This window comes from Lepidochelys kempii, chromosome 5, assembly GCF_965140285.1.
Source record: "Lepidochelys kempii isolate rLepKem1 chromosome 5, rLepKem1.hap1, whole genome shotgun sequence".
NCBI lineage: Eukaryota > Metazoa > Chordata > Testudines > Cheloniidae > Lepidochelys > Lepidochelys kempii.
The window spans coordinates 19,086,501-19,113,422 of NC_136384.1; the positions used below are offsets into that span (position 1 = coordinate 19,086,501).

General features: G+C 43.7%; 1 protein-coding gene across 4 annotated transcripts in view; it reads left to right on the forward strand.

Moving 5' to 3' along the window:
* RAB27B (RAB27B, member RAS oncogene family) overlaps positions 1–26,922 on the forward strand; it is a 225,188-nt gene that overhangs the window by 58,892 nt on the left and 139,374 nt on the right. For 2 of the 4 annotated variants that reach the window (XM_073343573.2, XM_073343574.2), the window contains exon 2: positions 14,442–14,549. The exons of the other annotated variants lie outside the window; for them this stretch is intronic. In XM_073343573.2, the coding sequence (XP_073199674.1) occupies positions 14,548–14,549 (2 nt within the window). In that variant the 5' untranslated portion in view covers positions 14,442–14,547. The remainder of the gene's footprint in view (positions 1–14,441; positions 14,550–26,922) is intronic. 4 annotated transcript variants of the gene reach the window in all.

Sequence of the window (26,922 nt, forward strand, 5' to 3'; positions counted from 1 at the left end):
CAACCACTGGCCGCCGCTTCCTGCAGCTCCCATTGGCCAGGAACGGTGAACCGTAGCCACTGGGAGCTGCAGGCAGCCGTGCCCGCGGACGGTCAATATAAACAAACTGTCTCGCAGACTGCCAGAGGATTACCCCGATGGGCCACGTGTGTACAGGGTGCGGGGTTTTATGCTATTCTATATGTGCTTTACATTGGACACCTCATATAGCCTTGTATAACCATGTAGTTTTTTATTTTTGTTTTGCTTAGAAAGCCTTTCTTTGATTAGCTTAAACTATGAAGCTTGCCATCACAGTTTAAATGCCTCATCAACATTTCTGTGCTTTTTAATTGAATCAGAAGATGTAGGACATAAACTAAACAGCAGGTTTTAAATAATTAAGTTGCTACTAATCCTGAAGAAATGTCAGAAAATCCCCAAGTAATGTCATATTATATCTGCTTTCTTGTGGACCAGGTTGTGATGGGTTCGGTCATAGGGACCCCCTTGGGGCTGCCACCTGATGTGCTGAGACTACCTCTGAGCCCGTTTTCCCTGCCAGCTTGGGACTTCAGTACCCTGTCTTGTTGAGCCAGACACGCTAGTCTGCTGTAAACACAGACCCAGGTCTGAACCACATTCCCCAGAAGCTGCAGACTTAACTGAAAACAGCTTAAGAAGTGCTCCTGTCTCTAGCACCCAGATACCCAGTTCCCAATGGGATCCAAACCCCAAATAAATCCATTTTACTCTGTAAAAAGCTTATACAGCGTAAACTCATAAATTGTCTCCCCTCTATATCACTGATAGAGAGAGATGCACCGCTGTCTGCTCCCCCAGGTATTAATCATTTACTCTGGGTTTATTAATAAACAAAAGTGATTTCATTAAGTATAAAAAGTAGGATTTAAGTGGTTTCAAGTAATAACAGCCAGAACAAAGTAAGTCACCAAGCAAAATAAAGAAAAACACGCAAGTCTAAGCCTAATACATTAAGAAACTGATTACAGGTAATATCTCACCCTCAGAGATTGTCCAATAAGCTTCTTTTACAGACTAGACTCCTTCCTACTCTGGGCCCAATCCTTTCCTCTGACTCAGTCTTTGTTAGATCCAGCAGACATCTCAGGTGGTAAGCAGGGGTTTTCTCATGATTGGCTGCCCCTTTTGTCCTGCTCCACCCCTTTTATAGTTTTGGAACAAGGCAGGAATCTTTTGTCTCTCTGGGTCCCCAACCCTCCTTCTAAATGGAAAAGTACCAGATTTAAGATGGATTTCATTATCTGATGACATGGTCACATGTCATTATAAGACCCCTAGTCTCCATTCCCCATGGGCTGAACCACACATACACAAGAAGGTTTTCAAGTAACTAAGGCCATTTACAACTGATTGTTTCTGGAGCACCCTTAATGGCCTCCACTTAATATGTTTACATCAGTGATACAAGTTTATATCTTATTCTCCTAACTCCAGATAAAGAAATAATACATGCAAACAAATAGGATGAACACACTTAGTAGATTACAAACTTTCTAATGACACCATACAAGGGGTATTTAGTGTAAAGCATATTCCAGTTATGTCATATTCATAAGCATATTTCCATAAAGCATATGGAGTGCAACCTCACACCAAGTATACCTAGATCATCCCTGACAGATGATTGTCTAACCTGTTCTAAAAAACCTATGGTTCTTCTTCAAGAGATGTCCCTGTGGGTGCTCCATCCAGGTGTTGGTGCATCCCTGCACCTTCACTTGGAGATTTTTACAGCAGTACTCGTACTGGCCATGCACGCGCAGAGTCTGCCTCCCCGCTCTGAGTGTACCTTAATAGTACGCATGCGCAACCGGTCTCCTCAGTTCCTTCTCTACCATCCCCCGCCTGAGACGGAGCTCAGCAGACTCATTGGAGACTGTCTCTCCTTTTGTTACAATTACCTTTCTAGTTAGTTAGTTTGTTACCAGCAGTACCTAGTTACCATTTTCTATCTTTTTTTTCTCTCCTAAAACAAACAAATACTTTTTCTTCATTCCTGTCAGCAGCAGCTGCTTCCAACATGCCTGGCTCCCCAGGCTTTAAGCGCTGCTCTACCTGTAAGGATGCCATCCCTCTGTCAGATGGCCATTCAAAGTGCATAAAATGTTTGGGGAAGTCCCACATCCCCCCAAAATGTGCCCACTGCAGCAAACTTAAATCTAGGGCATGGAAGGACAGGGAACTGAGGCTAAAACTGCTTCTCCTTCAAAAATCATTAGGGTCAGCTTCAGATCCGGGTGCCGACTCCGGCTCCGCTGCATGCCACAGCCCCCTGCCTCGAGGGACAAAAAAACTACAAAAAATTGGCACCTTCTCTCACCCGCAAAGGGAACTTCGCGGGAGAAGACTTCCTCAGGCAGATCGACAGCCTCCCTCCCGGTGTTTCCCCAGCTGAGCACTTTTGACACGCCAGGCTCCTCTAGTGCTGCGCGAAACCTGCCTGCGGCTGCGGCAGGACTGTGAAGCTCCGGTGCCAAGGCTTCAGGCTTCCAGTTGCCTGCCTCTCATATGGCACTGTTCGGCACCACGACGGAAGCAGTGCCGACACATGCTGACATGCCTGACACCCCCGCAGGCTGTTGTTGCTTTCCCAGCACCAGCACCGACACCCGCTGAGCTGGCCGGCAGTGAAACAATGCTTGGGACACCGGTGAAGAGAAATTTTTCTTCACAGCAGATTCCTCTTGCACAGCCCTCACCTCACAGGAGTTCCAGCACTGCAATTTACAGAGTCAAGGGACCTGCTGGTATCACCTATCCTGTAGTCACCCCTACTTCTCTCCAAATGCTCAGTCAGGGTCTGGACAGTCTTCCTCCAGTGATGAGGAAGCTGGACTGCAGGGGGAATTTTCCCCATATAAAATCTCCCATCCTCAGACCCCGATCAATAGAGGTCATAGAAAAATTACTCACAGGATCCTGCCCAGTGGTGTGTAAACTCCTGGATAGCACCACCCATGCCCTTCCCTCCACAGTGGCAATATTGGGCCCCATGGGCATCTTATCTTTGAGACCACACTCACTATATCACCTCAACCAGGCGCGAGACCTGTCCGGCACCACCAGCTGATGAACTGCCACTGACGTAAGGCACCAGGCAGCACCATCACAACTGCAGGATCGGTCACGACCTGCCTCAAACCCAGCAGACACAGTTGTTATGCCTGATGAAGCCTGAGTTCAATCCCTGAGTGGGCCATTTAGGGATCTGGAGCAAAAATTGGGGATTGGTCCTGCTTTGAGTAGGGGGTTGGACTAGATGACCTCCTGAGGTCCCTTCCAACCCTGATATTCTATGATACCTCTGTTTTTGCTCATCCAATCACCAAGTGTTTTCTCAAAGGACTCCAATCCCTATACCCAGACATTAAGCCTCCTACCCCTCCGTGGGACCTTCACTTAGTTATATCCTGCTTCACTCAACAGTCATTCGAGCCCCTAGCAACTTGCTCCCTCTTACACCTCTCTATGAAAACAGCATTCCTGGTGGCAGTCACCTCCGCCAGACAGGCAGGAGAAATAGCAGCTCTCATGGCAGACGCATCGCATACACTATTTTTTAAGGACAAGGTTACCCTCCAATTACACCCCAAATTCCTTCCAAAAGTGCATTTGTCATTCCACATCAATGAGCCAATACACCTATCAACTTTCTTTCCTAAACCACATGCAAACTCTTTTGAATCCACAAGCATATGTTAGACATACGCAGGGCTTTGTCCTTCCATTTGGATAGAACCAAGCCCTTTAGAAACTCTTCTAGACTCTTTGTCTCCATCATGGAGCGTTCCAAAGGATCACCTATTTCTACCCAGAGACTTTCAAACTGGATTTCTCAGTGTATCCAACTGTGCTATCAGATAAAGAAAGTGACGCCTCCAACCGGCATCATAACTCACTCCACTAGATCTCTGGCTACCTCCGTGGCTTTTCTACACAAAGTTCCCCTGGCTGACATCTGTAAAGCGGCCACTTGGTCTTCTGAACACACATTTGTTAAGCACTATGCCCTTACTCAAGGACCTCTCTCTGATACATGATCCACTATGACCCCCAGATCCCTTTCTGCAGTACTCCTTCCTAGGCAGTCATTTCCCATTTTGTATTGTGTGCAACTGATTGTTCCTTCCTAATTGGAATACTTTGCATTTCTCCTTATTGAATTTCATCCTGTTTACTTCAGACCATTTCTCCAGTTTGTCCAGATCATTTTGAATTTTAATCTTATTGTGACTGGGGTCCCAATGGGGGTCAGGGATGTCATTCAATTAGGGTGAACTGCAAAGAATGGGGCAGACAATCCCCATAAAGCTGGTGGATATTCCACTATTTAGATTTACCAAGCCAGCATAAAACAGCTGCTTTATTACCTTACAGGTTACTCAGAAGTCCAAACAATACAGTTCCCTTAAAGTGATCCAACCTCAGGCCTCCATCCAGGTACCTATGTCAAATATGGTGAAAATTTCTGTAAATCTTATTTCATCATATAAAAGAAAAGGATCTACCCATCCCAAAGGATCAGACAAATTACCTCCCAGGTTATTGAATATTCCAAATCTTACTCAAATACATGTGTCATAAATATAAAGGGAAGGGTAAACCCCTTTGAAATCCCTCCTGGCCAGGGGAAAGCTCCTCTCACCTGTAAAGGGTTAAGAAGCTAAAGGTAACCTCGCTGGCACCTGACCAAAATGACCAATGAGGAGACAAGATACTTTCAAAAGCTGGGAGGAGGGAGAGGAACAAAGGGTCTGTGTCTGTCTGTAGTCGTCTTTGCCAGGGACAGAACAGGAATGGAGTCTTAGAACTTTTAGTAAGTAATCTAGTTAGGTATGTGTTAGATTATGATTTCTTTAAATGGCTGAGAAAAGAATTGTGCTGAATAGAATAACTATTTCTGTCTGTGTATCTTTTTTGTAACTTAAGGTTTTGCCTAGAGGGGTTCTCTATGTTTTTGAATCTAATTACCCTGTAAGATATCTACCATCCTGATTTTACAGGGGGGATTTCTTTATTTCTATTTACTTCTATTTTTTATTAAAAGTCTTCTTGTAAAACACTGAATGCTTTTTCATTGTTCTCAGATCCAAGGGTTTGGGTCTGTGGTCACCTATGCAAATTGGTGAGGCTTTTTATCCAACATTTCCCAGGAAAGGGGGGGTGCAAGTGTTGGGAGGATTGTTCATTGTTCTTAAGATCCAAGGGTCTGGGTCTGTAGTCACCTAGGCAAATTGGTGAGGCTTTTTACCAAACCTTGTCCAGGAAGTGGGGTGCAAGGTTTTGGGAAGTATTTTGGGGGGAAGGACGCGTCCAAACAGCTCTTCCCAAGTAACCAGTATTAGTTTGGTGGTGGTAGCGGCCAGTCCAAGGATAACGGGTGTAATATTTTGTACCTTGGGGAAGTTTTTTGACCTAAGCTGGTAAAGATAAGCTTAGGAGGTTTTTCATGCAGGTCCCCACATCTGTTCCCTAGAGTTCAGAGTGGGGGAGGAACCTTGACAACATGCTACCTCCAATTCTTAATAGCTAAACTAAATTTTATTAAAAAATAAAAGAGAGCGAGAGTATGGTTAAAAGTTCAGTATACATATCAACATGAGTTCAATTAATTTAGGTGCAGATTCATAGCAGAGATAGTGAGCTTTGTAGTTATAAGGAGTTCTTTTAGAAATAGTTCATAGTCCAATGTCCAAATATCATATTCAGGGCGTACCAGCATAAGTGGGACCTCAGTCTTGCGACTGAAACTTCCCCTGATGAAGCCTAAGCAGATCAGAGATAACAGAATCAGAACACAAGGATCTTTTATATAATTTCATGTCTTTTGACAAGTTGGGAGTTCAAAAGGTAATTAGCATGACTTTGAAGGAGGTCCATCACCAGTACTTAGCTATAGAATCAGCATAAGGCAATTTGCTTGTTCCTTCACCATTCACAGGTTATTTGCTATACATTTCAAAGAGAGATGAATACAGAGATATCTCATGTTTACAATTTATTTAAATGATAGCATGTTCTTTTGACCTCTGAATTATCAGAATACAGCATAGACAGGGACTGTTTGATTACATTGCTGATCCTATTCATACATATGTAAATACATAAACACAAACGTTATCTCCCCACATGTCTTTTGAGCGTTATTTATTTTGCAGGATGTTTAACCCTTTCTAGCCATGCGTCACACCTATCTTCTAAAGCACTTGCAATCCCTCCCAGCTTGGTATTGTCTGCAAACTTGATATGAGTACTCTCTATGCCATTATCTATTATCATTGATGAAGATATGGAACCGAACCGGACACAGAACTAATCCCTGTGGGAGCGCACTCGATGTGCCCTTCCAGTTTGACTGTGAACCACTGATAACTCCTCTCTGAGAAGGGTTTTCCAACCAGTTACGCACGCACCTTATAGAAGCTCCATCTAGGTTGCATTTCCCTAGTTTGTTTATGAGCAGGTCATGCCAGACAGTATCAAAAGCCTCACTAAAGTCAAGATATACCACATCTACTGCTTTCCCCCAGCCACAAGGATTGTTACCCTGTCAAAGAAAGCTATTAGGTTGATTTGACACAATTTGTTCTTGACAAATCCATGATGACTGTTACTTATCACCTTATTAAAAAGAACAGGATTACTTGTGGCACCTTAGAGACTAACAAATTTATTAGAGCATAAGCTTTCATGCTCTACAGCTCACTTCATCAGATGCATAGAATGGAACATGTAGTAAAATATAGATATAGATATAGATATATACACACACAGATAAGTTGGAAGTTACCATACAAACTGTGAGAGGCTAATTGTATGGTAACTTCCAACTTATCTGTATGTATATGTCTATATATATCTTACTATATGTTCCATTCTATGCATCCGATGAAGTGAGCTGTAGCTCACGAAAGCTTATGCTCTCATGAATTTGTAAGTCTCTAAGGTGCCACAAGTACTCCTGTTCTTTTTGCGGATACAGACTAACGCGGCTGCTACTCTGAAACTTATCACCTTATTATCTTCTAGGGGTTTGCAAATTGATTGCTTAATTATTTGCTCCATTATCTCTTTCTGGGTACTGAAGTTAAGATGACTGGTCTGTAATTCCCAGGGTGTCCTTATTCCCCCTCTTCTAGATTGGCGCTATATTTTCCCTTTTCCAGTCCCATGGAATCTCTCTTGTCTTCCATGACTTTTCAAAGATACTCACTAATGGCTCAGATTTCTCCTCAGTCAACTCCTTGAGTATTCTAGGATGTATTTCATCATGCCCTGGTGACTTGAAGACATCTATCTTGACTAAGAAATTTTTAACTTGTTCTTTCCCTATTTTAGCCTCTGATCCTACCTCATTTTCACTGACATTCACTGTGTTAGACGTCCAATCACTACTAACTTTTTTGGTGAAAACTAAAACAAAAAAGTCATATAGCACTTCTGCCATTTCCACATTTTCTGTTATTGTTTCCCCCATCCCCGCCCCACTGAGTAATGGGCCTGTGCTTCGTCTTCCTCTTGTATTTGTAGAATTTTTTCTTTTACCCTTTATGTCTCCAGCTAATTTAATCTCGTTTTGTGCCGTGGCCTTTCTAATTTTCTCCCTACATACTTGGATTATTTGTTTATATTCATCCTTTGTAATTTGACCTAGTTTCCACTTTTTGTAGGATTCCTTTTTGAGTTTCAGATCATTTAAGATCTCCTGGCTAAGCCAGGGTGGTCTCTTGCCATACTTCCTATCTTTCCTACATAGTGAGATAGTTTGCTCTTGTGCCCTTAATAATGTCTCTTTGAAAAACTGCCAACTCTCTTGAACAGTTTTCCCCTTTAGACTTAGATCATGGGATCTTACCTACCAGCTCCAGGTAACAGAAGTTATTGGGCTCAGTAATGGGGAAACTAGATGAAATTCTATGGCCTGTGTTATATGGGAAGTCATAGAATCATAGAATATCAGGATTGGAAGGGACCTCAGGAGGTCATCTAGTCCAACCCCCTGCTCAAAGCAGGGCCAATCCCCGACTAAATCATCCCAGCCAGAGCTTTGTCAAGCCTGACCTTAAAAAACTTCTAGGGAAGGAGATTCCACCACCTCCCTAGGTAACGCATTCCAGTGTTTCACCACCCTCGTAGTGAAAAAGTTTTTCCTAATATCCAACCTAAATCTCCCCCACTGCAACTTGACACCATTACTCCTTGTTCTGTCATCTGCTACCACTGAGAACAGTCTAGAGCCATCCTCTTTGGAACCCCCTTTCAGGTAGTTGAAAGCAGCTATCAAATCCCCCCTCATTCTTCAGAAGAGAAGATTAAACTTCCTCAGTTCCCTCAGCCTCTCCTCATAAGTCATGTGTTCCCAGTCCCCTAATCATTTTTGTTGCCCTCCGCTGGACTCTTTCCAATTTTTCCACATCCTTCTTGTAGTGTGGGGCCCAAAACTGAACACAGTACTCCAGATGAGGCCTCACCAATGTCGAATAGAGGGGAATGATCACGTCCCTCGATCTGCTGGCAATGCCCCTACTTATACATCCCAAAATGCCATTGGCCTTCTTGGCAACAAGGGCACACTGTTGACTCATATCCAGCTTCTCATCCACTGTCACCCCTAGGTCCTTTTCTGCAGAACTGCTGACTAGCCATTCGGTCCCAAGTCTGTAGCTGTGCATTGGGTTCTTCCGTCCTAAGTGCAGGACCCTGCGCTTATGCTTGTTGAACCTCATCAGATTTCTTTTGGCCCAATCCTCCAATTTGTCTAGGTCCCTCTGTATCCTATCCCTCCCCTCCAGCGTATCTACCACTTCTCCCAGTTTAGTGTAATCTGCAAACTTGCTGAGGGTGCAATCCACCCCATCCTCCAGATCATTTATGAAGATATTGAACAAAACCGGCCCCAGGACCAACCCTTGGGGACTCCACTTGATACCAGCTGCCAACTAGACATGGAGCTATTGATCACTACCCGTTGAGCCCGACAATCTAGCCAGCTTTCTATCCACCTTATAGTCCATTCATCCAGCCCATACTTCTTTAACTTGCTGGCAAGAATACTGTGGGAGACCGTGTCAAAAGCTTTGCTAAAGTCAAGGAACAACACGTCCACTGCTTTCTTTAATCCACAGAGCCAGTTATCTCGTCATAGAGGGCAATTAGATTAGTCAGGCATGACTTGCCCTTGGTGAATCTATGCTGTCTGTTCCTGATCACTTTCCTCTCCTCTAAGTGCTTCAGAATTGATTCCTTGAGGACCGGCTCCGTGATTTTTCCAGGGACTGAGGTGAGGCTGACTGGCCTATAGTTCCCAGGATCCTCCTTCTTCTCTTTTTTAAAGATGGGCACTACATTAGCCTTTTTCCAGTCATCTGGGACCTCCCCCAATCGCCATGAGTTTTCAAAGATAATGGCCAATGGCTCTGCAATCACATCCGCCAACTCCTTTAGCACTCTCGGATGCAACGCATCCAGCCCCATGGACTTGTGCTCGTCCAGCTTTTCTAAATAGTCCCGAACCACTTCTTTCTCCACAGAGGGCTGGTCACCTCCTCCCCATGCTGTGCTGCCCAGTGCAGTAGTCTGGGAGCTGACCTTGTTCGTGAAGACAGAGGCAAAAAAAGCATTTGAGTACATTAGCTTTTTCCACATCCTCTGTCATGGGGTTGCCTCCCTCATTCAGTAAGTGGCCCACACTTCCCTTAACTTTCTGCTTGTTGCTAACATACCTAAAGAAACCCTTCTTGTTACTCTTAACATCTCTTGCTAGCTGCAACTCCAGGTGTGATTTGGCCTTCCTGATTTCACTCCTGCAAGCCTGAGCAATATTTTTATACTCATCCCTGGTCATTTGTACAATCTTCCACTTCTTGTAAGCTTCTTTTTTGTATTTAAGAGCAGCAAGGATTTCACTGTTAAGCCAAATCAGACTAGATGATTTACTAGTGGCCCCTTCTGGCCTTAATATATGTGAGACTATAAATTTAACCATTTACACCTATGCAAATGGATTCAAAATAAATGTTAGATACTATCATTCTGATTAGGTAGCCTTGGAAGCTCATTTTGAACTGGTGTAAATGACTAGATGAGGTGTAAGGCCATGGAGAAGCTGGTCCAAAGTAAACATATTTGCCAATAAAATAAAAGGAGACTGCTTAATTTTTATTCCTATATAGTACAAGAGTACGTTATTTCACTTAAAAATCAGTGTAGCACTTGGCATCAAATCAGATTACATTATCATGTAATTTTAATTAGCAAAGTACACTAGAAAGGTCTCACTGAGTTCCCCACACCCTATAACTTACTTTAAAATACCTTTTGGGTTTGGAATTTTTTAAAAACTACTTTTCAATCCTTTCATCTGACAAATACAGAGAGGTTATTTTAGGCTGTATTTAACTCAGCGACATCCCTTTTCAAAAGGAAAGAATGAAAATGTTATTTTTGAGTAAATTCCCATCAATTAAAGGAAAGATGCTGTCACAGTATATTTAATTATAACTGGAATTGAGAACCTTTCCATCTGCTCAACATGTTGACATTTTGCTTGTAGTTAAAATTATCTTTAAACTATCCCACTGCCCGCTACGTATGTAGTCACTCTGATGAGAAGAAATAGAAGAGTGTATCTTTTTGTTCCCTTTAATGGAGCTGTGTGAAAAGCTTCTCATTCAAGTGGTACTCTCAAAGGCCAGTTACAAGGGGTTCATGGAAAGGCAGGGGAAGAGAGGGAGGGAATCATTTTCTTTGTGTGGTTTTGCCAGTTTGTCCCAGGTAGAAGGCGCTTTTCATCAGCAAATAGTGCTCTTCATTTCTGGTTTATGGAGGAAAACCTAGTTCCTAGTGCTGAACCTGAGCATTCTTACTCAGCAGCGGCATTCTCAACAGAGCAATTAGAGAAGGAAACCTTTCCCTAAGGCCGTGCAGTAGTCACTGTAATCCTAATATGTTGCCACACTGGGTATGTCTACACAGCTGCTGGAGTGGGTCTCACAGCCCAGGCAGACTCGCTCGCACTAGCAGGGCCTGGGCTAGTGCACTAAAAATAGCTTTGAGAGTCATGCTTGGGTGGGAGCTCAGGCTCTGAAGCCCTTTCCCCTCCCTAGGCTTCAGGGCTGGCCTTTGGAGGGTGGGCTGCACGCAGGGTTTGGATTCCCACCTGACGTGCTGCTCGCGGAGGCGGCAGGGCAGGAAGGCAAGCAGCAGCGTGGGGGCGGGGGAGAGACCCGAGCTGCAGGGGGCAGTTGGATGACCAGGCATGGGAGCCAGGTGACTCCTCTGGAGCAGGGGGACCCCTCCTCTGCCCTGCTCCAGGTGTGCAGCTGCTGTTGTTCCTGTCCCCTGCCCCGGCTGTTCGTCCCTGGAGTCGCCCCTGGCCACTCCGGATCGGGAGCGTCCTCCTGTCTGCTCTGTTGGGCAGGAAGCTGATGGCGGGGTGTGCCCCGCCCCCTCACCTGTGCCCCTGATTTCCACTGAGCTGGGGTGATGGGACAGGGGGAATCTGTGTGTGCTCCTGCCTCTCTGGGTCTGGAGCTGCTGGCAGCTGCTTGTGTCTAAACAAGCCCAGTTCCAGCTCCTGACCCTGAGTGCTTTCTTAAAGAGACAGTGTACTCACTCACTCGGGCACACACACACTCCCCTCAACGCACACACACACACGCCTTCACACAGTGCCCCCAACACACACTCCAGGGCTCCCTGCATCCAGGTCACTTCCCCACCTGGGCTGTGCTGTGGCATCAGGAGCTGCTGCTGTCCTGCCCTCCCTATACACAGCCTGCAGGGAAAGTGACCTAGATGCAGGAAGCCCTGACATTGCTCCTTGCCTCCCCCTCACAGCCCCCTAGGGCTGCCCGGGGCGGAGGAGCCGCAGTCCAGTGCAGGAGCGAGCAGCAATACCAGCTGCTTTGTGCATCCAGGTCAGTTTCCCCACGTGGGTGCAGGAGGGGGATGCAAGGGTTAGGGGCAAAGGGGGCACAGTGCAGGGGTTAGGGGGGAAGGGAGGTTGGGGAGCCTGGGGAGCCCATGGGGGCCAGAGGCACTGGGGGGTGCCACACCCACAGGGGCCAGGGGCACCAAAATGCAAGTTCACCCATTTTCTCTAAGGCCGGCCCTGCTAAGCTTGAGGACCCAAGTTGCAGCCTGAGCCAGAACATCCACATTGCTATTTTTAGCACACTAGCACAAGCCCCGCTAACACAAGTCAGTCCACCTGGGCTGCCAGATTCGTTCCCAGCAGCTGCGTGGGCGTACCCAGAGGTTCGAAAGCGGGTGGACCTACTGAATCTCTGGAGACAAGGTCATTCACTGGCTAATGTGCTTACTACTGTATTCTACCTGGTGGCCCCTCTACTGCTGAAATGTTGAAATCTCTCACCATTTAGTGACTGGCCTACAGAGGAGGTAAGCTTCCTACTGATTCCATTAGTTCTTGGGGAAGGGAGGAGAGTTTGTTGACCCCATAGATCCCAGCAATTCTTGGTTTGTTTTTTGTTTGTTTTTCAAATGAAAGCTAGCTTTGCCTTTAGTGATGAGACTGAGTGACATTGCAAATGTTATTAAGAACAAAGAAATACTTCCCCATATTGAGTATATTTTAGTGCTACCTTTTAGTTCATCAGCCTAAACAGGAAGTGGAAAGATATAAAGGCCTGTTATACAGGTTAAAGGGGAAAGAGTTGCCTTGATTACCACATAGGAAAATGTGGAGACATTGGTTATTCATCTCTCTGCTTCAGAAAGCTTACATGGGAGGCATAAAAAAGCTATTTCAGTAAATGGCCATACTGCTAAGGGCTGTGCACAATGCACTGTTTGCAATGCACAACTGTAATTTTATTGGCCAAGAAATTTATGAACAATATTTCAAATTCTCATGTGTCTGTAGAAGGCATTTTCAACATTAACTGTACACATATACGGTTATATTTTTTTATAAGCAATGCCCAAAACACACCTCTAGTCCTCACCAAGTTTATTTCAAAATATTGCTATATGGAAACAGGTTTTTAGATTGCACGTAGTAGGCATCCATGAAACAGAAACTAAGACACCACATAACCTTATTTTAACTTTCTGAAGTCTTAAAAGAGAAAGTTTTTTCCTCTTTTCTTCTGTCTGTTGCAAGGGGCCTATTATAAATATGGAGCATTGCATGTGTATACACACAACTGGATAAACAAATAATAGGTTTTGTCCCTGTGTGTCTCATGCAATGTTTAGAAAATCCTCCTAGCAGAAATTCACAGCAGGTTTCAATATTTCTTCACAAGGAAGGAAATAACCGGTACCAGAGTTGAGACTGTTTAGCTTTTCTCTCTCTTAGGAGGAGGTATAGCAATTAGCCCCTTGAAATAGGAAATCAGCAGGAGCTTCTGATGTATTGACACTAAAGTATCATAATAGATCTTTAGACAAGCCCCTGAAAACTGCATAATTCCTTGCTGGGGAGAGCATTGTCCAGAGCTGCATGCTGTCCTTTTTTAATAGAAATAAAAAATGGAGATGAGCCATTTCCAGGATCTGAGGGTCTATGGTTGCATGCATATGTAAACAAAACAGTAATGACTTCACTCACTACATGTGTGAAACAGGGCTCGGAGGTACAGAACTTTCAATTTTCCATTCCAAAAAAAAAAAAAAAAAAGGTCCTCTAGCCAGTGAATTGTTGAAATAAGCCCAGCTATACTATGGTAATGGATGACTGCATGTAAAGCTGGAGGTAGACCCTACAATGTGAAAAGAATATGAAAGTAGAAATCACCTAACAGCCTTTGGATATGGCCATTTTGCATATTATGCATGCATTTCAATGCACCTCCAAAAACTCCAGATGACTGTATGCCAGCTTTTCGTAGAATAAATGGGGAGTACATTTTGCTCTTTTCCAATCTAAACTGTATAGAAGCCCCACGGCATATGGCATACCACAGAAATACTGAAGATGAGAAGCTTAATAAAAAAAACTTTTACTATTAATTTTCTATCATTAGAAATTATTAATAAATAGGAGCTTTATAGCATTTTGGAAACAGCAGAAGAGAGTCCTTAGAAAATAGGGCAATGCTACATGCACAGCCTTGAATATTTTATGCAGCAACCATAAATTATTGCTTAGAAGTTGGACATAGCACAAGAAAATAGAAAAATTACACTTTTGGTTTGCAAAAAGAAAAGGAGTACTTGTGGCACCTTAGAGACTAACCAATTTATTAGAGCATAAGCTTTCGTGAGCTACAGCTCACTTCCTCAGATTTCTGGCACGTCAGAGTCTGTTTGCTTCATAATGGCATGTTTTAATACTAACTGATTACTTATTCTGATTAATATCAAATCTCCTATCTGAGGAAAATAAATAACCAGAAAAAAGGTACATTAAGACTGACAAGTTGCTTTTTAACATTTAACTCTTTTTGCAGTCCTAGAACTCTGAAGAAGTAACCTGCTATTTACTGCACCCTTCTGATATTCAATGACCCAGAAGAAATGACACCACAGTAGCAGTGTTTATTACATACCACAAAAATGTAATGTTGGCAATGTCATCTTCTATGCTCTACTAGCTAGATATTCTATGCATGGATGATTTGATGCTCTTGCTTTAACGGGAAGGGGGCATGAAGAAGCAGTGTCAGATTAGAGGATAGAGCCAGAAACTGGGGAACTAGGAAGCTGCTCGGCTTCCATGTGGGTCACTGCTCTGCATGCTAAATAGAATAAGACATGAGAGGCTATGAAATATTAAATTTGAATAAGCATGTTTATTATACTTTAGCATCTATGACTGTTTTGCATTAATTTGCATATGTCTCCATGTAAGTTTTTTCTGTGCATATATTATTTGCTAGATGTTTCTAAATAATATATTAAAAGATATGACCTATTCATTAACTATATTGAGTAAAGTTATTATAAATAAATAAATGTGGTCCCTAATTCTAGCTCACTGAAGCCAGTGGAAAGACGGACTTCAATAGGCTTTGGATCAGGCCCCCTAGTAAGAAGGATAATATAACAAGCCTAAACAAATGCCTTGCTCCTTTGCATGTGGGCTCCGGGCTACCTTTTTAAAAGGCCTCAAGCTGGCCTCCTCTTTTGCAGGTACATATCGTAATGTTCTAAATAAATTTATTGTTACTCCTTTTATTTATTGTTATCGCTTTTGACTCGAGCAGTTATCCAGTGTTCGGGACATGCATGTTGTTTCTGCTAGGAGGATAAACTGATGATGGAGTCATGCAATCCTCTTTATTTAAAGAGTGTACACAAAGTCCTGTTTCCCTGAACACAATAGGAATCAAACAGCAAGAGACAGTTCTTTTGCTCACAGTTCCAAGCCTCTTTTTCAGTCAGCACTCTACACAAAGCTCCTTCTTTGTTTGTTCTCAGTTTTATGCTACAAGTGCTTCTCTGGCAGTCTGTTGGGCTTCCTTGATGCCTTCTCTGTGTACTTCTGTGGTATGTCTGCTGTTTTTTTCTTTCACAGAAACACAACTGCCATCAAATCAATCCCCTGCCCCCATGTTTGTTACCAGAAAACCGCTGGAAAACCCCTTGCACAGCATGGCAAAGACTTGCATGCAGTCTAGTCCTTGGGTGGTGGTTTTCCATTGTTTCAGCTATCACTAAACAAAGGGTCATTGAATTGTTCCCTCATTTAGCCTGATCGGACTATCACATCCAACAGCTTCAATGAGATGATGTGATTGCTCACCATCCCCCCGCCCCCCTTTCCCCAGTATAACAGTAGTGGAGTGATCAAGCTTTGGAGTTGCAGGTCTGAGGAAACTCAGACTTTATATGATGTATAACTTTCACATACATTACATTTATTGTATTACATTGTGTTGGCAAAGGCAACTTCAACTTCAAATTAATGACTGTTTTCTTTATCAATGATAACATAATAACAGTGCTACTAGTATTTTACACTTTAATTTTACATCGGTGAAATTGGCTGATTTCTTTATCACTTTGCTGGCTGCTTTTGCACTTTTTTATCCTTCGGTATATAGAATCTGATCCAGAATCCATCGAAGTCAGTGGAAAGATTCCCATTGGCTGCAGTAGCTCTGGTCAGGTCTTTATACAACTTGGTTTCCAGATTTGGAAGTATTGTACGAAAATGGTTTGTGCATGTGTGTATTTAATTACTTAAAGGAAATTCATTCTCATTGGTTAGTATCGAAAACTAAGATATACCTTGTTCAAGCAATCAGCCAATTGTTTGGCTTGAATAAATTCCAGTTATTCAGATAGGGCCCAGTATGAGCAGGCACAATGCTAAGTGTAACATCTAAGTAGCTGGAGAACTATGCTGTGCAGTAACAGCAGTGTTTAGGGCAGGCTTCCCTGCAAGGAGTGGATTTTGAACATGAGATTAACAAAAAAATGCTGTCGCTGAGCTATTTTAGAGCTAGATTAATGTGCATATTAAATATACATTCTATTGCTACTGTGGGGCCTTCTTGACTATTTGTGTGTAACTGGCTGGAAATTTGTGCAAAACCAAGAAAGGTCATAAAATAAAGCCCGTCCTCCTTTGTATGTCCTTGGGTTCCTCCCACCCAAACAGGTCAAGAAAAAATTTTGGCTCTCAGATGACTTTCAGCCAAACAAAACAGGCTTACAAAATGGAGAAACCTGTTAATGCGGGTTGGTGCATCCCTAAGAGACGGTAAAGTTCATTCTTATCAGCATCCCATGGTAGATTTGCTTAGCTGAGATAGTATTCTATTGAGTTATGCTACCAGGAATGAAGGTTTTTCAAATAATTTTTTAATTAACATCTTCTTTAAATGTAAGCTCTTGAGCAGGGACTGTATCTTCATATGTGTTTGTACAGCTCCTGGTGGAGGCCTGTAGGTGCAATGGCAAAATAAATACTAACTAGTGATAATGAGGGCCACATATTTTAAATAGATGGGCCTCAGCCCTCTGAAACTGCACCCATAATTTTGTGAACATGTAATATACATACTGTTATTTGCACCTGTAGTTTTGCAAATACTAATCTTTTTAGGTGCATATAATAAAATTCAGATGTTTAATTTCCTCAGATGGATAAATGTCCCATTTCTATGACACACACAGGTGATTAGAGAAACAAGGTGAGTAAGGTAATATCTTTCACTGGACCAACTTCTGTACGGGACCAACTTCAAGCTTGTGTCTTTCACCAGCAGAAGTTGGTTGAATAAGAGATGTTACCTCACCCACCTTGTGTCTCTAATATCCTGGGACTGACATGGCTACAACTAAACCGTACACACAGGTGATTGCATTAAGACCATTACGGGCACAGCTATTTGCAGATGAAACATTAGATTTTGTTTTCAAAATCTATCCTGTAATCTAGGATCCCTGTTCTCCCCAAAAGTGGAAATAACTCTTGTAAGGGTGTGGCATTTCTCTTCTTGTGCCTAGGGTAAGGGAGGAGAGTAGGTTGTGCCTTCCATCACTGTAGAAGCAGCTCAGAGTTCTACCTTCAAGAGCACAGATTCCCTGAGAGCCCCTCCCCTGCATTGCCGCTCCTCCTTCCCCACCTGCTTGGTTCCCTCTGTAAATGCACTCAGGAGTTGTTTCCAGAGCACAAAGCGGGAAGTAACATATATTGCAGTATCTCATGCTGTTTCGTCCTGTTGGTTTTGGGATGGAGATCTGGTGTAGACTTCATTAGCTCCACTTCTGACTCGTGAAGGGGCTCCATGGGAAGGGAGAGGAGGAAGCCTGCCCTGGAAATGGCACTCTGCATCTCCATGTCTCCTCAGCAGGAACTCTTGGGGGTAAGCTCCTTCAGCTCAAAGAAACAGGAGAGATAGTAACAAAGGAATGCAATAAAAGTGTAAATAAGTGAAAAAGCAGGCATGAATTTAGTTTTTTAACGTTAGGTACATTACAGACAGTGAGAGTAGAATAACAGAGGGCATATCCATAATAATACAGTAGTTTTTTTGAAATAGTTTGTTTTACTCCTGTAATAGAGAAAGAGATACTGTATATTGCCAAATCTCATTATATTTATCACGAATCTCCATGATATTTTGTGTTTTTTCTTAAAGCCCCAGCTCCTTCAGTCATGTGATTTCTTTTTCTTTTTTAAGTTTCTAGCCCTCATGGCTGCAGAGACAATTTTGAAAATGTAAACTCTAAAGGCTCAAAAAACAAGGCAATAAAAAGAATCCCACAATTATTATTTTTTTTAAATCTCATGATTTTTGAGCCAATGTAATGACGATGTTAAGAGAGCCCTCCTCATGATAATTAGAAAGCTTCGTATTGGCAATGCTGACTACAGACCTTATGTCAGAATATAGCATTCACAGTCAAGCTGGCAGGCCATATCGAATGGAGTCCCGCAGGAGACCCTTGGTCTGGTTCTGATCAATATCTTCATCAATGAGTTTGATGATGGCATAGAGAGTACCATAGGCGCCGACTCCATGGGTGCTTCGGGGCTGGAGCACCCATGGAAAAAAATTAGTGGGTGGTTGGCACCAGCGGAGGAGGCATTCCTTGATGCAGGAGACGCTGGTGGGGAGGGGGCACGCTCAGGGTAAGAGGCGCAACTAGGTGGGAAGAGGCAGGGCAGGGGTGGAGCAGGGGCGGGAAGAGGTGGGGCAGGGATGGAGGCATGGGGGAAGAGATAGGGTGGGGGCGGGGCCCAGTGCGGAGCGGGAGTTGAGCACTCCCTGGGGCCCAGAGAAAGATGATGCCTGTGGAGAGTACGCTTATAAAGTTTGCTGATGATACCAAGCTGGGAGGAGTTGCAAGTGCTCTGGAGGATACGATTAAAATGCAAAATGATCTGGACAAACTGTAGAAATTGTCTGAAGAAAATGGGATGAAATTCTATACGGAGAAATTCAAAGCACTTTACTTAGGAAGGAACAATCAATTGCACACTTACAAAATGGGAAAGGACTGCCTAGGAAGGAGTACTGCAGAAAAGGATCTGGGGATTATAGTGGACCACAAGTTAAATATGAGTCAACAGTATAACACTGTTGCAAAAAACGTGAACATAATTCCAGAATGTATTAGCAGGAGTAAGCAAGACATAAGAAATAATTATGTCTTATGTTGTAAGCAAGACATAAGAAATAATTCTGCTCAACTCCATGCTCATAAGGCCTCAATTGGAGTATTGTGTCCAGTCTTGGGCATCAAATCTCAGGAACAATGTGGACAAATTGGAGAAAGTCCAGAGGAGAACAACACAAATAATGAAAGATCTAGAAAACATGACCTATGAGGAAAGATTGAAAAAATTGGGTTTGTTTAGTCTAAAGAAGAGAAGACTGAGAGGGGACATGATATCAGTTTTCAAGTACATAAAAATTTGTTACAACAAGGAGGACAAAAAATTGTTCTTGTTAACCCTTGAGGGTAGGAGAAGAAGCAATGGGCTTAAATTGCAGCAAGGGCGGTTTAGGTTGGACATTAGGAAAAACTTCCTAACTGTCAGGGTGGTTAAGCACTGGAATTAAATTGCCTAGGGAGGTTGTGGAATCTCTGTCATTGGCGGTTTTGAAGAACAGGTTAGACAAATACCAGTTAGGAATAGTCTAGTTATTACATAGTCCAGCCTTGAGTGCAAGGGATTGGATTAGGTGACCTCTTGAGGTCCCTTCCAGTCCTCCACTTTTGTGATTCTATATACACATAGACCAGGGATCGGCAACCTATGGAACGCAGCCCCTCAGGGAAATCTGCTGGTGGGCCGGGACAGTTTGTTTACCTGCAGCGTCCGCAGGTTCGGCCACTCGCAGCTCCCACTGGCCGCGGTTCGCCATTCCAGGGCAATGGGGGCCGCAGGAAGCGGCGGCCAGCACATCCCTCGGCCCGTGCCGCTTCCTGCAGCCCCCATTGGTCTGGAATCACCATACAACACTGTCCATTTCCGTTATAGGTCATCTCTATAGGAGATTTCCACTTAGTTAATTGCACTGGGCAAGCCACTGGTGGTGTGGCTTTCAGCTGAGATTGCTATTCATTTTCTTCTGTGTGTTATTGTGGTATTGTTACCTCAAACACATTACACCTACAGATGGACTGATGCCTTTTTTTGGAGCAACAGGCAATCTGCAGGGCTTTCTACATTTGTGTTTCTTAATAATCGACCACTAGTAGAGGTACCATCAGTCGCTCTCAATAGATGTTATCTTACAGGTGACCTACTGAATGGGGAGCTTCCAGCTGATTAAACACATCCTTATTTGGATCGAATATGAATAAGGACACTGTGAATAAGACACCCCAGGAATTTAATAAGTTGCCAAAAATAATTAAATAACATGAGTCATAGTTAGGATGCGCAATCAAAGATCCCAAATCGCTAACTGCAACATATATATTATGGATATTAGGAAACACTATTTCACTAGGAAGGTGATGAAGCACTGGAATGGGTTACCTAGGGAGGTGGTGGAATCTCCATCCTTAGAGGTTTTTAAGGCCCAGCTTGACAAAGCTCTGGCTGGGATGATTTAGTTGGTGTTGGTCCTACTTTGAGCAGGGGATTGGACTAGATAACTTCCTCTGGTCTCTTCTAAACCTAATCGTCTATGATTCTATAGTTTTTGACATTTTTGTTAAACATTTAGCTCTCTCTTTTGCATGTCTCTCAATACATTTTGGACAATACCAATTTAAAGTTGCTCATGCTTAAAAAAACCTGGAACCTTCCCCAGTTCGAAAAATTGTGAAGGGCTAGTGATGGTTTCTAACAATTCAGAACAAATGATTTCCTTCCCCATATACTGATTCCTTTCTTGTGTATTAACTCTATTGGTTAATTTTAGTTTGTTTCATTAAGTAACTGTGCTATTTCATGAATACTATAAATTGTAAACCTCTCTTCAGTTGCTAAACCTTGTATTCCTTGCGATAGTGGATTACTCACCTTACTGGCTTCTTTCTGAAGATAAGAACAATGTGGGGAGGGGTTGAATCATAAGTGCCCGATTCAGAGTCTTTTCCAACATTAAATTCACAGAAGTAAATGAAAAGACATCAATGGGCTTTGGATCAGGCCCGAAGTGCTTTGAAAGTGCTGGATGTCGTAACCATGATGTCATTACAGTAGCAATTACGTGTTGACTATGAAAACATTACAAATTTTACATAATCTTAAAAAGCCAGACCTAACTTATGGAAGGAGGGGGCTGAAGATGATGACAATATTTTCACTGCCCAGCACTGATGTCAACAGAGAATACTCTTGAAGAATAGTGCTGCTGGCAGTCAAGCATCTAACACTAACTATTAAATGTAACGACAATGTACTGCCACAGTGTTAAATCCTTAAACAGTGCAAAGATTATTTTAATTATATTTTTCTTCATTTTTACAGGGTCTCTTTCAACCTAAATATCTACATTCTCTAGACTGTACAGTCTCACCAAAGGGAAACCTGAGGAAAGTAACAACTATATAAGTCTGGGGGTTTAATGAACTACAGTCAACACAAATTAGCTATTAATCATGTGGAACTTGTGAATGCTCAGCTCCCCTTAGGACCAATGAACAATTCAAACCTTGAATGCCTCTCAATCTTGCCGTGGGTTTATATGACACATTCTCCTACACTATGGCACAGTATGCCAGAAAATGTAGGGGCAAGAAAGCCTTTTCTCATGGCTGTTCTTTCCGAAAGGTTTAACTTGGTGTTTGTTATTCAGATTAACCATATTCTCTTCAGACTTGTTCTTCAGGTCAGTCATAACCATGGGAATTATTTTTTAACCTGCAATATTTTTTTAACCTTTTAACTGGAGCTAAGAAAATTTCATCTTAAATATGATGCCTGATTCCTGTTTTCAAGAATGATATTGAAGGTCTGCTTTTCAAATCTTGAGAAGACCAGGGTGAATGGAAAATATACATATATAGTTGTTACCATGACTGCACCTTCAAATGCAGGTGTCAGTTGCCATTGAAATACTAGGACTTCAAAATCAGGATTTTATTTGTGTGTGTGTGAGTGAGAGAGTGAATGCTCATTAAAAATGCCCTAAGACTGTAAGGGCCACATTCCCCATCCTACTCCTTCAGAATTGCCTCTTCATAAATAGTCCTACTGATTTTAGTAGGACTACCTGTGGCACAAATACACCTCTCAACATGATTAAATGGTAGCAGAATTCATTCCTAAGACCTTAGAACAAGAATTTTTATACACAAATATAAGACAAAATTAGTAACCACTGGCATTCAGTGTATCTTACATATTGTTATATATGGGCAGTCACTGTATTTTATTATACTGTGGTCTGCATACATAATCAGTTGCAATAACTGACTTCAAATACTTGGCAAATACACAGGGTTATCTCAGTATCTGTAATATTCCCAATACTTCCTTTCACTTACCAAAAGGTATATTGCAGATTCTGAGGAGACTTTTGTAGTTATCTAAAGCTACTACTGCCTTTAGATAACTAAGTGATTGACACAAGAATCTTAAAATTTGGTACACTCAATTAATTAATTAATTAATGGGCCTCTGGGAGGAGAAAAGAATCCCAAAGTGAAACCTGACATTTCCATCAAAAATCAGCAAAAGGTCGTGTCATTTTTACAAGATTTCATCCATTCAAGTGCCCTTACATGAGTCATTTTTTGTCCTTGTTAATGTTACCCATAAAAATAATTTACATTGACAAAACTATTTAAAAATCTTCTGTTAGTGATCATGTTGGATAAAAGTGTATTAATTTGGTGAAAATAAGGTCATTTCAGGACACCAGTTCTATTTATCGGATTTCAGCCAAGAACGTTTCCATAAATAAATGCATTCGGTAGCCGATTACAAAAATTGCATTAATGTCAACGTTACATGTCGAGCTGGTTTGAAAGATTCCATTGAAAGACTTTTCAACAAAAGCTGGAAAAACAGTTTAATAAAATAATTGAAAATGGTTTTCTCATATTTTAAACCAGCTCAATTTACAGGCTGCCGTCTGCAGGTCAGTGTATGAATGTCAGGAGCCTGGTGTTGAATTCAAGCCCACCAGATCATCAGGTAGCATCTTTAGCTACTGCACCATGGTGGTGGACTGAGCTGCTGCTCCTGACCAACAGCCTTAGTGCTAAATGCCTGTAGACCCACAGCAGCCATACCCCAAGCTCCTGATTGGATGGAGAAGCAGCACTCTGATTGGGTATCTGGACTATATAAAAACCCCAACAGGACACAGAAGCTATCTGAGTAACTTACCCTTGTCTGCTGGTTGCTGCCTAGACTGATCCTGCCACCTCGCCCAAGCTTGCCGCCCTAACCTGCTGACATGGCCCTTTGGAATGGATCTTCTGGCCACTAACCCCTGCGAAAACTCTGACAATTACCCTGGACTGCCTGTGATCCTGATTGACTTCCCAACACTTGACTACTGCTCTGGACTTCCCCCTAGCCTGCCTGAGCCACCAGGCATTATAGTTTGCTCTTTGGCAGTTGTGTGTTGCCCTAGGATGTATTTGATTGTGGGCAGTGTTGGCCAGTTGACAGTCTTACAAGGCAAAGTAAGGATGGGCACTAGGGGGTGCCATTAGTGAAGGATGTGGAAACCATAGAGAGAGGCAGGACAGGGCAGGAACTACTAGGGGATGGAAAGAAATCAATGGGTAGATTGAGTCGTCAGGCAGAGCTACGAATAGGGGGCAGTGCATAGCTTCACTATGTGAGGACACGTACTACAGGGTACATCTACATTAGTGACTGTACACATGTCCATGCATGTGGTTGTGCAATAACCCCCCTATTGTCCACATCTAAATCCAGGCAGAATGTGTGTGAAGTTGAGTACGGGGTGACTAAGGTAGCACCCCTGAGGGGTTACGGGTAAATACACACCTCAGCTCTGTAGCACAGCCCTGTACTCATGCTATTGTGCAGTGTGGATATGGGCATAGAGATACTCTGCTGAGGAACAACTCATCCGGAGTTTGCCTTTTCCATTAATGGGGGGAGCATGCCATGTCAGTCCTTTACAAGATGCTGCATACTTGCCTCATTTGCCTCCAGACTCTTTTCTGGATGGGGCATAGGAGTAATGCAGCCATAGCTATGTCTATTCCCGGACCCTCTCTGCCCACTTACTCTTGGGGTGAAGTATAGGGTACACATTCCATGGTCTTCCCCCTGTGCCTGGGGCTGTAAACCAGGTAGGTTTTATGCAGGTACATGTGGATGTAGGCAGGGCCATCCCTAGCTATTCTGGGGCCCTATGGTGGGGCCCCAGGCCTCTGTGGGGTGGGAGCGGGGGGGAGGGGGCTGGCCCCAGGCCTCCGGGGGGGGCTGGCTTGGAGGACGGGGGGAACCACCCCCCAGCACTCACCAGCGGCGTGGCCGGGTCCTGGTCGCTGCACTCCCGCTGCCGGTAAGTGCAGGCCCTGCCCTGCTGCAGAGCTCAGGGAAGTGGGGGTGGGGGTGGGGCTGGGGCGGGAAAGAGGTGGGGCTGGGGCAGAGCAGGGGCGGGGGCCCTGGGGAAGAAGCGGGGCAGGGGCAGGGGCTGGAGCAGCATGCAGCTGCGCAGGGCACCAGGAAATTTGGCCCCAAATTTCTTGGTGACCTACGCAGCTGTGTACTTTGAGTATGGGTAAGGATGGCCCTGGGTGTGGGGGCCTTATTCACACACACAGTAGCCTTGAAGAGGTGGCAAAAGTGACTGTGGCAAAAGGAGATGCCTAAATAGATTGTCTGCATTGCTTAAGTGATTTTTCCAAACCATACAGAAATATGTCTTTAGAACAGTTTGTCTGCTGGTTCAGACAACCCATCCCCATCTTAGGTGGAATTAACTGTATTCATCTTGCTGCCTTTAGAGCTTTCCCAGAGGGAAGAGGCCCAGAACATTACACTATTTTTAGATGTTAATTTTTTTTGTGCCAGCCATTGTGAGGGTAATATTTTTTTATGCTTGTCTTTGTTTGATTTATTATTATAATGCCTTTCACTGCACCACCACAAATCCACTCAGCCCCCCGTTTTCATCATTTTCAATAAGCTTGATTTACTGCCATAAGGGAGAAAAAACACACAATCCTCTTTGCCTTCCAGTTTCCTGTAAGAATGTGTCTTCAATCTATCCCAAGCAGACTCGCTCCTGCCCTTTGTTTTATTAACCCCACTTGACTCATGAGCTGAGCAGACTATATAGCTGGAGTTTAAATATTGACTAATTTTAAAATATACAATATTTATTTTTTAGGTGGTCCCACAACCCAATGCACTTGTCAGAGTATGCTGGGTAAAGTTCAGAAATGCACAGTCATCCCTAGTCTTTATCCATTCAAGGAAGGAGTGGGAATAGCTGGGGGTTAGAATCCCCAAGAAAGTAAATTTTGAGGAGCCCATGTACAGTATTTTGAGAGAACTTCAGGTAGGTAAAAAGAAAAGGAGTACTTGTGGCACCTTAGAGACTAACAAATTTATTTGAGCATAAGCTTTCGTGAGCTACAGCTCACTTCAGCTTATGCTCAAATAAATGCATTAGTCTCTAAGGTGCCACAAGTCCTCCTTTTCTTTTTGTGAATGCAGACTAACATGGCTGCTACTCTGATACAGGTAGGTAGCAGCTGATGTGAAAGGAGGCTGAGTATATTGACACAACAGTGGTGGATTAACCACTGAGCCAACGGGGCTGTGCCCAGGGGCCCTGACCAACTGGGGGGCTCTGGAAAACGGACGCCTCTGTGCCCCGACCCCGCTCCCTGGTAGGAGTGCCAGGCAGGCGGAGCGGGGCAAGCCCCCATTCCTTGACCCTTCTCCCCGGCAGGAGTGCTAGGCGGGTGGGGGAAGCCCCTGTGCCCCGACCCCATTTCCCCGGCAGGAGCAATGAGGCGGGGGAGGTGGGAAACTGCAGGCAGAAGGTGCGGAGAGGGGCCCCCACTTGCTCTGGCCCAGGGCCCCACAACACTGTAATCCACCTCTGGATACAATGGCAGGGAATAATGTAACTAAGGCTGGTCTACACAGTTTTTGTACTGGTATAACTTGGTCAGTTAGGGGAGTGATGTTTTAAATTGACATAGTGGTACAGCCCATACCACTGACACAATTATATTGATATGAAGGTGCCTTATAATGGTATAATTTATTCCTATATGGAAAGGGGAATAAGCTATAGTGGTTTAACTGTGTCCACACTAGGGACACCTTTCACTCTGCTGATAAGCTTTAAAGCTGGACAACTTTTGTGTGTAGATAAGGGTATGGCTACACTTGCAGTTGTAGAGCGCTTTGGGTTAAACCAGCCTTCGTACAACGCAGTAGGGAAAGTGCTGCAATCTGTCCACACTGACAGCTGACAGCGCAGTGGCGTGGCCACATTTGCGGTACTTGCAGCGGCATTGAGAGCGGTGCATTGTGGGCAGCTATCCCACAGAGCACCTCTTCCCATTCTGGCGCTGTGGCCTGTGGGAAGGGGGCAGGGGGTGCGGGGCATTCTGAGTCCTGTCCCAACGCCCCATGATGCATCGGTTCGCATCCCAGCATTCTCTTTGCTTCCGTCCACATTTGGCGCCATCTTTTAACTTTTTTTGTACTGCACGCTCTGTCTTCCCTTTCGGTCTGCGGGAATGGAGCCCGAACTGCTGAGGAATATGCTGACGAGTCTCGCCAGCGCGTCACGTTTGGCAGTCGAGTTATTCCTTACGATCCAAAGTGACAGTGAGGACTCTGAGGACTCAAGTAACGCAAAGAACATGAGTTTGTTTGTGGCATTCACGGACATGCTGTCCACCATGGAAAGCCACTTTTGGGCTCGGGAAACACGCACTGAGTGGTGGGATCACATCGTCATGCAAGTCTGGGTTGACGAGCAGTGGCTGCAGAACTTTTGGATGAGAAAAGCCACTTTCATGGGACTGTGTAAGGAGCTCGCCCTCACCCTGCAGTGC